General features: G+C 33.3%; 2 protein-coding genes and 1 long non-coding RNA gene across 4 annotated transcripts in view; 1 reads left to right on the top strand and 2 right to left on the bottom strand.

The window, feature by feature from the left end:
• Window positions 1–3,454, top strand: part of LOC119836654 (stabilizer of axonemal microtubules 2) — an 11,425-nt gene extending 7,971 nt beyond the window's left edge. The window contains exons 11-13 of the mRNA XM_038362040.1: window positions 2,264–2,376; window positions 2,817–2,910; window positions 3,083–3,454. Of these exons, the coding sequence (XP_038217968.1) occupies window positions 2,264–2,376; window positions 2,817–2,910; window positions 3,083–3,165 (290 nt within the window). The 3' untranslated portion in view covers window positions 3,166–3,454. The remainder of the gene's footprint in view (window positions 1–2,263; window positions 2,377–2,816; window positions 2,911–3,082) is intronic.
• Window positions 3,455–4,667: 1,213 nt separating this feature from the next.
• Window positions 4,668–11,407, bottom strand: LOC119836655 (NSFL1 cofactor p47). Of its 2 annotated transcripts, XM_038362043.1 has the most exons (10): window positions 10,632–11,407; window positions 10,435–10,562; window positions 10,040–10,262; window positions 8,509–8,614; window positions 7,536–7,621; window positions 7,026–7,078; window positions 6,282–6,400; window positions 5,726–5,854; window positions 5,306–5,432; window positions 4,668–4,900 (listed from the first exon to the last, which is right to left on the bottom strand). In XM_038362043.1, the coding sequence occupies exons 2-10, from the start codon at window positions 10,537–10,539 to the stop codon at window positions 4,685–4,687; spliced, it is 1,164 nt and encodes a 387-aa protein (XP_038217971.1). In that variant the 5' UTR covers window positions 10,540–10,562; window positions 10,632–11,407; the 3' UTR covers window positions 4,668–4,684. The 2 variants fall into 2 exon arrangements, with proteins under 2 accessions (XP_038217971.1, XP_038217970.1); XM_038362042.1 differs by having other exon boundaries at window positions 10,435–11,407.
• Window positions 11,408–12,822: 1,415 nt separating this feature from the next.
• On the bottom strand, window positions 12,823–13,334 carry LOC119836656. The gene is made up of 3 exons (XR_005288108.1): window positions 13,282–13,334; window positions 13,032–13,121; window positions 12,823–12,845 (listed from the first exon to the last, which is right to left on the bottom strand). It is a non-coding gene; the product is annotated as an uncharacterized LOC119836656 (long non-coding RNA).
• Between the last annotated feature and the right edge of the window lie 396 nt (window positions 13,335–13,730).

Here is a 13,730-nt window from a genome sequence, read left to right on the forward strand (position 1 = left end):
AAAGTCGGGAATATTCCACTATTAAGGGATTTATTGAAGATTATAGATAGAGGAACTGACAGTTCCGTTGCACACTTTGTGTAAAATACTGTAGAGATGCCGTCATAACCCGCGCCTTTGTTAATGTCAAGTAATTGTAATTTATTTTTAACTTCTCGTTCATTAAAATTTACGTTACTTTGAGCTGATTTAAAAATTGAAGAAGAAAGCACGTTATGTGATGAGAATGATGACGAATGAGTGTATACCGAAGAAAAATGATCAACAAATAAATTTGCTATTTCATTACCATCACTTGCTGATTTATCATTAAATACCATAACAGATGGAAAATTACATGCATGACTCCGCTTAGATTTTATAAAGGTCCAAAATTTTTTCGAATCTTATCTCTCTTCTTTTATCACAGATAACATAATACTATATCTATATAGTTATTTTTCTTCTTAACTATTCAATCAAGTTAATATTAACTTGTGTGGAGCTTGGCTGACTTATTACTTTATTTAAGTAGGTATAAGTAATTTGAAAATATGTTCAATTTTTTATCGTATATCAGAATTATCTGATATACGATATATATATATATATATATATATATATATATATATATATATATATATATATATATATATATATATATATATATATATATATATATATATATATATATATATATATCGTATATCAGAAAAAGAGCGATTATTGCTTTTCTTGCCGGCTCTTCTCTGTAAAATCTATGATCCGAATTGGTGATAAATTTAAATTACCTATGCATTTAGAAATTAAAGACTTTTTAAAGGATTTTAAACGCTTTATTCATTATATTATTAACCCGACGTTTCGAACACCTTACAGCGAGCGTGGTCACTGGGTCACATTAATAATATAATGAATAAATCGCGTTTAAAAACCGTTAAAACGTCTTTAATATCTAAATGTATAATAATCGCGTAAAATCAAACACAAGAAAACATTACCTATGTATGTTGACGATTCAAAAGCGCATCAAAAAGATTTCTAAAAAAATATATGAACCTTTCGAGTGTGAAACTGAATATTAAGTAATATTATTCGTATTGATTGAAAGTTTTGTAGTGCGTTTTATACTACTACTACTACTAGTGTTAAGCTGTATTAGGTATATTACCATAATTCTATTTGGCATTGCTTGAATACTTTATCGTGTCGTTATCTTATCGTGGCTCAGAAACCATGTTATGTAGCATTATTTTGTGTCAAGTTCATAATTGCATCAGTGTGCGTTAGCTGAAGTGTTAACGTTGCGCTATTATTGCGCGCTGTATTGTATACTATTATGTTATCTGTGGCGCTATTTAACGCATTCTATGTTACCAGTGAAACAAATTTTCCAACAAAACATGGTAAAATATAAAATTATTCTATGTGGATCACGGCAAATCATAAAATGCCACCTATGGACAAAAGTTTCTTACAGTAAATAACATTGGTCATATGAATAATTCAGAAAGCGGAAACGTTCTCAGTTTGGTTTATGTTGTAAAGATTTAAATTCACACGCGATCGCGATTTTAGGACTTGAGGCCGAATGTGTTAAAATGAGATGTAAATAATTACTAGCTGTGACCCGCGGTTGAAACCGCGTAAGTCCGTATCCCGTAGGAATATCGGTATAAAAAGTGCCTATGTGTTATTTCAGTTGTCCAGCTATCTACGAAGCAAAATAGTATTATTATTCACCAATAGATGTCAGGAAAAAAAAACACGAATATGACATTTTCTAAAAAAAATTCCTAGCTAGATCGATTTATCGCCCCCGAAACCCCCTGTATACTTAATTTCATGAAAATCGTTGGAGCCGATTCCGAGATTCCAATTATGTATATATATATATATATATATATATATATATATATACATATATATATATATATATATATATATATATATATATATATATATATATATATATATATATATATATATATATATATATATATATATATATATATATATATATATATATATATATATATTGCTCGTTTAAAGGTATAAGATTAAGCGAATGATCAAAAGGTGAGGTGTAAATCCATAATTTCTTTTCAATATAGATTATTTATTATATATATAACCTAACAAGGATTTTCAGTATCTTCTTATATATTTTGTATCTAAAAGATTGAGATGCCTAGGTATATCCGTTTTCCTGAGAGAAAGTATGAACTATAACACTTTAAATTATCAATCATGGTCATAAAATAGTTTTACTTTAAATGTATAGCAAAAATGGAAAGCAGCACGACGCAAAAGCTGTCCTATCAACCGGTATGCGTGCCGGCCCCGCAGCGGCCCCCCTGGGCTTGCAAGGGACAATATCAGAAGCCGTGCCAAAAGGTTTGTAAAATTTACTCGATCAGTCCCGTGTAATACGGGATCGTACAGATTATAATATATACAGACCAACTAATTAAAAATGTATGACAAGTGTGTATACCGCTAATATTTAATAGTATATAATATATACGTCTATACTATGTACCATTGGAGATATATATATAGCTTTTCATCCGATTAAAGAATGAAAGAAGACCGACCTCATTTGGGGTCTTAGACAATTATGAGTTTGAATTACTTACCAGTTTTACGATATTTTCACTAAATATCAAGTGGTGCATTAAAAAAATACTATTTTCTATTTCTTCCACTGACAGTCCACTAACCTATAATTCTTTGAAAGGAGGAAAAATAATAGATTTCTTTCTTATTTTAGTATTCATTAGGTAAGTGCTGATAAAAATAAGTTTAGGCATATATATGCAATATTTAATGTTTAGCTGGAGAGTACAACAATATACCGGTCATCGTTCCTGCCGCCCGGCGAGGACTGCACAGAGTACATCGATCCCTGCTCGTATGGTGACTGCAAACGTATGTTATTTAAATTTTAACAGATGTCATCTAAATCCATTCAAGTGTTATTTCGTGATTCCAGATTTATACTTGCATTGCATATATTTGGTGGTTTCAAATTTTGAATAATATCACTATATAATACATAATATCTGGTATGTATTAAGAATTCTCATATATTTAATTTCAGCTTGTGACTGTATGTGCCCAGCTGAATGTATAGCAACAGACCCTTGTGCTTGCACATTCCCAAAAGCTGAATGCTGCAGCTAGCGGCCATTTTGTGTCGTTTGAAATTCAAATGTGGCGTTTACAATATGATGGCGCTTTTCTATTGGTTTATCGTTGCGTAAATTATATTTGATGTTTTTATGCATGTTTTATAAATTATTTTTCGAGTTTTTGCCACTCGGAATGGTTTTTTTTTTTATAAAGACGTTGTATGTGTAGTGTACCTAGATTTACCATCTTAATATACTTTTGTTGATAGCAGTATTTAGTAAAATGTTTATTATGAAACCGCTTTTGTTTTTTATTTAATGAAATGCAAGCATTGGTTGGCAATCTTTATTTTCAACAAATAACACGATTTGTTCGGCATCATACATGCTTATTTTAATTTCTAGAGGCCATTTATACATATCTGTTAATAATTGGTGAGAAGTAGGTTATATTATTTTATACCTTAATTATTTACCATCTTAATCTTACACTTAAAATATTGTCTTCGAATTAAATACATCAAAATTCGAGATAATTCATATTTCTTGATCAATAGTGTGTGATTTCTTGCAAATTTACCTATAATACCTATTGATTAATTATTTGACATGAAAGGAGTGTTAAATTGAAAATTAAATATACGTTGTTTTTGAACAATTGTTCAGTCTTTATATCAACTCGTGGTCGAACCTATTACCTCTTGGTTAAAACGCTTACCACTATACATACGAAACATTGCAATATAATATACCTATCCTTAATGTTAGAAAATAATATTGAATACCAACATAAATTTCAGCTGCAAGAAAGGAGATTGTCTTACATATATAAATATTGAAATTTCCTTTTTACACATTATATTTACTGACTATACTTATAAAGTTAACATCAGACTACGCTATATTATTATGATATATAGTTTAGCAGAGGACATGGTATTTAGTAATTAGTAAGCCAATATAGAGCAGTGGGAACAGGCTCATTATAATGTAAGATGCTTGATAGTTGTGCTATGCCTTTGTTATAAGCGTAGTCTGAATGCAACGGCCGCACTACGCTAGCGTCAAGCTAGTCACTTAGCGTGTACAAAGTAAAACGAATGTGCTGATTTTTCGTTTCAGTTGCAAAGAAAAAAATATAATTAGAAATGATTAAATTTTCAATTTTGTTTTTCGTTAGCTGTAGTCACAAAACATACTATGAAATAACCAAACGCACTTTTCTATAACTATATTTAATATAACTCTAAAGAATCTAAAAACATCCGACAAAATATATAAACATCACACAATCACATCGTAATAAGTTTATTCAAGCCCTCGCAGTACAGTCGCGTTCAATAGTTGAGCGTTCCCGAGCGGTCCGTATCTGATGGCTCATCTGCGCCATAGACAACTAGGTTACATACATGGATACACAAGTCTATGCTTTTGTCTCAGGAATCAAAAAACAGCCAACTGAAAATAGATAAACTAGCCTCAAACCCCGTCTTGACATGAGGCACAAAATAAAACCATCATAAAGACCCCACGAGCACCCCAAAACAAAACACAGGCACATATCGAAACGTTTATTTAAGCCGTTGCAGTACAGTAGTGTTCAACAGTTTAGCGTTCCCGAGCGTCGCCGAGCGGTCCGACAGCTCCACGCTCGGGAACGTCGTCAGCAGCACGAACGGCTGGATCTGGTAGCTCGGCTCCGCTATCGACACGTACAGGTACAGGTCCTCCACCGTGTGCGTGTGGTTGAACCGCCCGGTTAGACGGCTGCCGTCTGCTAGGCGGAACTGAAAAAAAAAAACATTTTTTTTACAACTACCCAATCACTCATAAGTAGCAACCTCAATCCAAAATAGTAAGCAAGGCTAGCTAGCTCTTATAAATACTGGCTGCAGGCCCCGGCTCCGCCCGGATAGTCATTTATCGTAATTAAAATAATATAAACTATCCTTATATCTTTTATCTATCTATATATATATATATTATCTTCTATGTTGGATCAAAGTGGACATGGTGTGCAAATTTGATTAAAACCGGTTGAATAGTTCAGGAGCCCATTACGGACAAAACTGTGACACGTGATTTACATATATGAAGACGTTTATATATAAAGAAGTCTTCGGCCCGATAAACCACTGGTACAGTTGCGAACATCCAGCTGCAGCGGCAGCACACGGTACAGTCGCGCTCACCTGCACAGTGGTGACGGGGCTGGCCTCGTCGAGGCTCATGGCCTCCTGCGCGGCGCGCTGGTTGGCCGCGCGGTCGCCGGCTTGAGAGGCTACTGGTACAGTCGCGCCCACTGTTGCTGGTGTAGGGCTGGAACGCAAATAAATTGGATAAATGGATAAATATATATAAACACAAATATAAAAACATAAATTGTTACTGCTATAAATTGTAAAAAAATTAATAGAATTTCATCAGTTGTGAACCCTTCAACCTCAACCTTTACTTATTTAATTCCTTTTAATTTTTTTAATTATAAAAAGTTAAAGGTAGTGACTAAACTTATTGTAAGTACAGGTATTTTCCATTACACATTTTTATTATTATCAAAAAAAAAAATTCTATCTTAATTTTTCACCACAAAAATCATTCCAAGTTCTTACCTTCCAAGCAAATGTCCCTTCCCAGTGAACGCCTGCGTCTTAGACATTGTCCTAGGACACTCCTCATGCCTCCTATCCTCAAGACTCACGCGCACCTCCCCACCTCCTGATAGCTCGGGGGGTATTTCACTGAAAATATTAAAAAAAATGTAACTTTCTCTGCAACTTATTTGTGATAATTAATGTGTTTAACAGATACACACAGTAAAGAATAAAATATGAAAAAAAAAAAAAATTGTCTAAAGGCGTTCAAAACTGATCAACCAAATTAGTCAGTGCCGCTTATCAGCCATACATGACAAGATATGGTTTATCGCGCCCGGAGCAGATTATTTTATTTATCCAACGAAATTTAGCACCCCCTGAGCTGATTTTGTTATTTTTCAACGAAATTAGCGCACCCGGAGCCGGTTTTTTTTCTAGTTTTCCAGCGAATTTAAAGAGCCCCTGGAGCAGGTTTCTTTTTTCTATTTTTCCAGCGAATTTAAATAGCCCCCGGAGCAGGTTTTTTTTTCCTGTCTAGTCTTCAAAAAATATAATATAATATGACAATCACCCTCTACGAATGCAGCTAAGGAACTCAGCGTTTTCCTGATCTCCATACTGACGTATCGGCCCGTTATCAACGGTGAATCCTTCCCGGTACAAACGGAGACGCACCGAACGCGGCTGGTCCTAAAAATATTACACAGAGTTACGTTGATTTAAAAATGTACCTACTAGCTATTGCCCGCGGCTCTTTAGCAAGGCCTACGTCCCGAACCATTGGACGGATTTTGGACAATAAAGCGTACGTACTAATCATCAGAATTGTGTTAGTGACATAGGCTATACAAACCAAAACAGCGCCCACATACAAGGTCACCACCTGGTTTCTTTTTTTCACAGGCATTATCAAATAAGATTTTATTCAACTACTTACTTACTTAGTTTTTATAATATTATAGTTGTTTTTATAATGTTCAGTTTATATCACTACATAGTATGAAACAAAGTCACTTTCTCTGTAGGGACAGATACATAGAGGGAAGATACATAGGGATGTATCTTTAAAACTACGCAACGGATTATGATGGCGTCTTTTCAATAGATAGAGTGATTCATGAGGAAGGTTTATATATAACATCTATTAAACTACTCCGAATTTAACGCGTGTGAAGCCGCGTGCAAAAGCTAGTAATGTATAAACCAGTAAAACTGCCATTTTGTCTTTCAAATTTTTTTTCAAATTTTTGCCAATTTTTTTTAAGTTAGCTAGATGCCAGAAGCTAAATGAAATAATGTCAAGTTTATTATTTACCGACTGCGCCGCATTGCCTGGTGTTATTTGTTCGTGGTCATCTGCTGTTTGACCTGTAACATGTTTATGTAGTTTATCAACAGTAATATCACAAATACCAGCTCATTTTATTTGAGATACAAGCCATGATCCGTGGCTTTAACACATGTAGTACCTGATGTTATAGCCTAAAGCCTTCCTCAAAAAATAGGCTCTCTAACACTGAAAGAATTTTTAAAATCGACCCTTATAATATAAATTTCAGCTCTATAATAATAAAAAATATGATTAATCAATGATGAGTATTCCATTTCATAAACTGTGAAACAATAAACGGACACAAATAAAGTGTCTACTGATTCTTTTGAGTCGAATTCCTTTAAGTTTAGCATATTTGTAGTAACCTTAAGAAGGTAAGCATAAGCTTAAGTGAGTGGACAAGTGCACACTTATATCTAGTCACAGGTATGTATGTATAGGCACATATTTATTGACAAGTAGATACTACTATAAACTACTATTAAAACTTACCAAGCCTGTATCCAACTCCAGAGAAGACACCACCACGCCCGCGACTTGTGGACGACGGTTCATCTTCGAATACCACAGCACCGCGTCTAAAAGTAAAGAATTCCGTAAGACCTAGATATTTCATCAAGGGTTGAAATGCCTGGAAAAGAAACGGGGCCCCATTTACTTTTCCTCACTCTTCCCAGTCCATTTCTCTATTCCCGCTGTCTATCCTTTACAAATCTTATAACTCTTAAAAGCATCTTAAAACATCATATGCAGAGGTCCTACTTCTGCAAACATTCGTGAGCTACCGTGATCACTTACCACAGTAAATTTATAAAAACAACGAAAATTATTTTTAATAAATTATATGAAAAAATAAATTTTATGTTATTTATTATAAAGTTTTTAGAAGGCTGATCACCTACTTGTCCATAAGGAAAATCAATCAGTAAAACAGATGTAAATCACTACCCCATACCCCAGTAGGGGACACGGGACTTCACTTTTTTATTATAAAGTCTTTAATTTCTAAATGTATGTAATACTCACATAAAATTAAACTCAAAAGAATGGTTCGTCCCATAAACGTAAAGCAATATTTTTTTACTCAGAACGTGCCCCAAGGTAAATTAAACATAAATAATTTATTAAAATTCAATTATTAATCCCCATAGTAGATTAATTTCACTATATTCAAAGTAGCATTCAAGGCCTTAACATTGTGAAATGTATTAAAGGACAAGCAATTTCTTTAAATTAAGTAAAAATTTTGATCCTATTTATTTATTAGTGTTGTCTATGTAACAGCTTCAGCTTATTATACAATATTAAACCTAAAGAATATTTTTTTTAAATAATATGCAGCCTGTATGTGTGGAACCTAATATTGCTATATATATATACCACCAAACACCAGTTAGTATAATTCACATAAAGTGATAAGAAAATCTTACACTTCTGTTCCAATATTATATATATAATAACTTACTCCCGAATGCTCTTAAACATTTCCGTAACAATGTCCTTGCGCCCTTTCCCAGGGCCTAGTATCTGTTGTCCGGACCTCTCAGAACCACCAGCATAGAAGGCTTGGCCTGAAACAATGAAAGGACTTGTTTAGATCTGTTTATTTATATAGATCAATGTTTAGAAAAGAAAATCATATTTGTTCAACCACTTGTGACTGAAAAGCGGCTTAGAAAATTTTATTGATTATTCATTGTTGAATTCAACTGAAAATTCTTTTTTTTCTGTTACTTTAAGGGTTGCCTGTTAGAGATTGTTACCTAGCAATAAGGCCGCCTTTTGCTTACTTAATGTTATGTTCAGTTTTTCTTTATTTTTTACAAGCAATAAAGAATTTCATTTCATTTCAAAATTAAAAACAAAAAAAAAGATATGTAGGTGGAGCTGGGGTAAAAGACTGGCAATGAAATTTTATAAATGGAATCTTTTTAAAAAAAAAGAGGAATGACTACTACAGACATAGACTATTTCATACAAACAGAGTTTTGTTTTAAGGAATTATTGCCTTGTTCTTTTCCTTTCTAAAGTCTTAAACTATCTTAATATCGAATTTCATCCAAATTGGTTCAGTGATTTAGGTGCTAAGAAGAAACAAACAGACTATCAAGAGTATCACTTTCACATTGATAGCCTTGTAGGGATTCAATTAAGAATGAAATATCGTATTGTAACTATACAAACAGACCTGCCTCTTCATCGGCAACCAGTCTCAATCTTGACACTTCTATTTTTAATTCCTCATTCTCTTTTGTCAGTATTTCTATCTCCGCTTTCAATCTATCTATCTCTTTCTTTAATTCATTTAGTAAAGAATCTTGAGTGGCATTGTCTTTACTCTTTTTAGGACAATTTGAAGTACTACAAAAGAAGTCTTGTACTATTGTTTCACTTTGTGGATACCAGCCAGTTTTCAAGACTGGTCACAAATATACAGATCAGAATTTATAATCTTTTCAAAAATCTCTAAAGAATTAACAGTAACTTGGGATTTTCGATGTTTTGGAAATGTAAATACTAAAACGAGATAATATGAGATGTTTTTGCAAATAACGTACAATCACTAAGTGATGAAAGATTTCATTGTTTGTAACTTTGATTTCAGTGTAATGAATAAATTGGAAACAACCTAAGCTACCCTATTCTTGAGTAATAAGATATATTTTCATCTCTGTTTTTCAACCTTTTATCACCAAAGGGTGAAAAACAAAGGAGATGGCCCATATCCTTTTCCCTATCCTTCCCTGTCCTTTCCTTTATTCTTCTCGTCAATCCTTTCCTAATCCCTTTCCCATTTGAAGTCGGCAATCCATTTGAAGAGGCGTAAGGTCTGCAATTGACCTTACACCTCTCCAAATGTTCATGGGCGGTGGTAGCGCTTACCATCAGGCGACCCACCAGCTCCATTGCCGAATATGATATAAAAAAAAACTGAATACTGATTAACTATATAATAAGAACACAAAACATTCAATTCATAAATAATGTATGCATACCTTCATCTTCCTCACTAGAGCTGTCCTGTTGTAAGGTATCTAATGTCGCAAATTTTGTGTTCGTTTTCTTTTTCTTGTCTTTTTTCTGAGCCTTTTCCGGTGATCCTGGTGGCGAATCCAAATCGCTTTCAGACATCGGTTGCGGAGACGCTGACACCGGCGCTGCATTGGCTGGAGCCTCGTCTACGTTACCACCATTCTCATAAAAGCTTGATAGCGCAACCTGAAATATCCATTGATTATCTGTGTCTTCTTTACAAAAACAAAAGCTAAGCCAAAGTATCAAATTCTATCTTCAAAGCTGATCTATCGCGACATATGCGTTCACAAAATGCGTTCTTCGTGTCGAAGTATGTTAATTCGAATAAAAAATAATCGAACTTTAAAAGACTTACCTCAAGTTGCCAATTAGAAGATTCTAAAAAGAATCTACTGCGATTCTCATCGGCTCCCGTAACATCACAGAATTGACGCATCGTTTCTTCCCTATTTGAAGCCATGTTTAAGAAACGTGATGGATCTTCTGAGAAACGTTTTTTCAATTAATTCAGTAAAAATATTTATATTTCAAATCTATTCATGAAAAACTCACATCAAAACTAATCAACGCAAGTCATCAGCCGTCGGCGTTTTTGACCACAGATTTTTGACAGTTCGAAGTTTTTAAACAGATAATTTATTGAAAATGTGACAGACAATATAAACAACGCGTGGTATAAACACAACATTTACATAGGGTTAGAAAGCAGTAGGTAGCTGATATTATGGTCTTTATCATTTCATTCACTAATTATAAACATATAAATGGAATATTAGGTGTAGGATAGTGAATATAAAAATTTCCTTATTTATTACTTATCTACATGGATAATAACTTTCGGTTTAATTTAATCCAAAGCAAAAAATTTTATGTGTCTTTGCGGTAGTAGCTTCCAAATATTTTTTTCGCCTATTGGTAAGCACCATACTAATTCTTAGCAATAATAATAAATTAATATTATTAATATTCTATTAAAGTTTATTAAATGAATTTAACTCGTTTGTAGAGGATACTGGGTTTGTTTTTATTTGTGTCTTTGCGGGCGACTGAGCAGGTGGTTCACCTCAGAGTAAGCGATTACCACCGTCCATGAACAGAAGCACGTAGCGTCTCGAATGCACTGCTCGCTTAAAGGGGTAAGGAAAGGATTGACAATTGAAAAGTGGGAATGGACTGAAAGGGTGAGGAAAAGGAAAAGGGTCTCCGACTCCACTCACCGTACGAAACAGAGTAGAATGCTATTATTGTAAGTATATCATACCATAATAAAGATACCACAGATAACACATTACTTTGCCAGTACCATAAGTGTAGGTAAAAAAAGTTTATAAAGAAGCTATGTCATAGAACCTAATATTAAAAGTACCACTTTTTAAATACAGTAAATGTTTTCTATACGCTGATGACCTCAAACTCACAAAACAAATAAATAATAAAGACGATGCTCTTTATTTACAAGCTGACTTAAATCGGTTGGTGGACTGGTGTTTGACAAACGGTTTAGCTCTGAACACAGATAAATGTAAGTATATACGCTTTTCGCGAAGTACACTCCCTAACACACAGACATACACTATAAATAATGATATATTGGAAGAGGTAACCACTATTAAAGATCTCGGAGTTGTTTTTGATAATAAAATTAAATTTAACATTCACATCGACACGGTTGCAAATAAGGCATTTCAAATGTTAGGCTTTGTAATGAGAAACGCAAAAGAATTCAGGAAACCACAAACCAAGGTCAAACTTTTTTCGGCTGTAGTTCGACCCGGTCTGGAATATTGCTCTCAAGTCTGGTCACCGCACTACGAATATTAAGCGTCTTGAGAAAATCCAAAAACGTTTCCTGTGGCACCTAACGTTTCAATGCAATAAAGTAAAACTGTTGCCGACGTATGAAAATCAATTGAAACACTTCAATCTCCATCGTTTATCGGACAGGAGACAGTTATTGGACATGAGCTTTTTGTACAAATTAGTTAATGGCTTGTTGGACTGCCCGTTTCTTATTGAGAGAATAAATATTAACGCACCTTCGAGGTGGCGTCGTGTAGATAAATACGCCCCTTTTTCGACCAAAATATCCAAAACCAACCTGGGTCAGAATGCCACAATAAATAGGCTCTTAAAACAGTATAACAACTTGTCAAAAGATCGTGCAATAGACATAGACATATTCTCAGACAAGCTTCCAAAATTTAAAAATAATGTAGTTTCTTCATTTGTTCCATGATTTATGTCATTGGTCTCGGTCAAGTTTTGTGTGTAACTATTCATTTTTATTGATTTACACTATTTACATTATGTCCACAGTTAATTTAATTGTAGTTTTAATTTATATTTTAATTTTAGTTTAAATTTATGTTTTATTTTTTAGACTAATTATGTATAATTTTTAAGTGTCCGTTAACAAGCCGTGGCAACTTTTAATTAAAGCAACACTCGGTATGTATTTGTATATCTTATATGTATAATCTTGTAATAGTGTATGTTTTGTAAGTTGTCCTAAATAATAAATAAATAAATAAATAAATAAATAAATTACAAAATATAGTAAATTCGATTAAAAATTTACATCAGAGTAGAAATGAACATTTATTTATTGCCCTCCACTCGAAAACTGGGGAGGGAAGGAGTATAATATTAAGACAAATAATAAAATAATGATGGTCATAATAAATAAACATTCAATCATTGTGTTTCTAGACAGACCTAGTATATGGTATCAGTACTGTTTTAGATAAGTAGTAATATTTGGGATACCTGTAAAACAAAAAATATACATCAATTATTTTTTGTTTAGAAAACTTTTCAATTGAAATCAGAAATAACTGATGTAATGTAATGGAATTTATAAATAAATTTAGATCAAAGAAATTAGTTAGTTAATACCAATTGCCCATAGCGTATAGATTTATTTTATCTACATAAAAACGAGCAGGTACTTACTTTTCCTTATATCCAGGAGGCATCGAAACTTGTGAATAAACACTGGCAAGCAGTATTAAAACTAGAACGAAGATGATCTTCATTTTCAATCTAAAACAAAAAGGTATTTCCATAAATCAATCAAAAAGCAATCAAATCAAAAAGCTTATTTAATGAAATATTTCAATTTGATTACCGAGAAGAATTATGACTACTCTTAACAGCACCTAATAATAAAAACAAAATATTTATATTATTAGCTAGTACATACCTGTTAACAAATTATGGAATCTGGAAATTTTATAGAATGTGAATGAATGAATTACGAAGTAAACTTTGGTATATATAACATCACCGGTGAAGTCCCTGTACATGACAAATCAGTAAATTACGTAACAAAAAGTCCCTGAAACTACATTATACAACCTGAAGAGAATTGCATATAATTCGGAAATTGTCTTTCATAATCATCATCATCATCAGCCCATTTATGTTCCCGAGCTGGGACACAGGCCTCCTATGAGGGCCATAATCCACCACGCTGGCCAAGTGCGGGTTGGTAGATGTCACATGTCGTCGAACTTTTAATTGTTGGACATGCCGGTTTCCTCACGATGTTTTCCTTCATGGTTTAAGCAGTGGTGATGTTATCCACATGCGCAGATAAATTCTAAATTGTGTTTAGAAATTAGAAATCATTATGACCTGCAGATACACAGT

This window comes from Zerene cesonia, chromosome 25 (assembly GCF_012273895.1).
Source record: "Zerene cesonia ecotype Mississippi chromosome 25, Zerene_cesonia_1.1, whole genome shotgun sequence".
NCBI lineage: Eukaryota > Metazoa > Arthropoda > Insecta > Lepidoptera > Pieridae > Zerene > Zerene cesonia.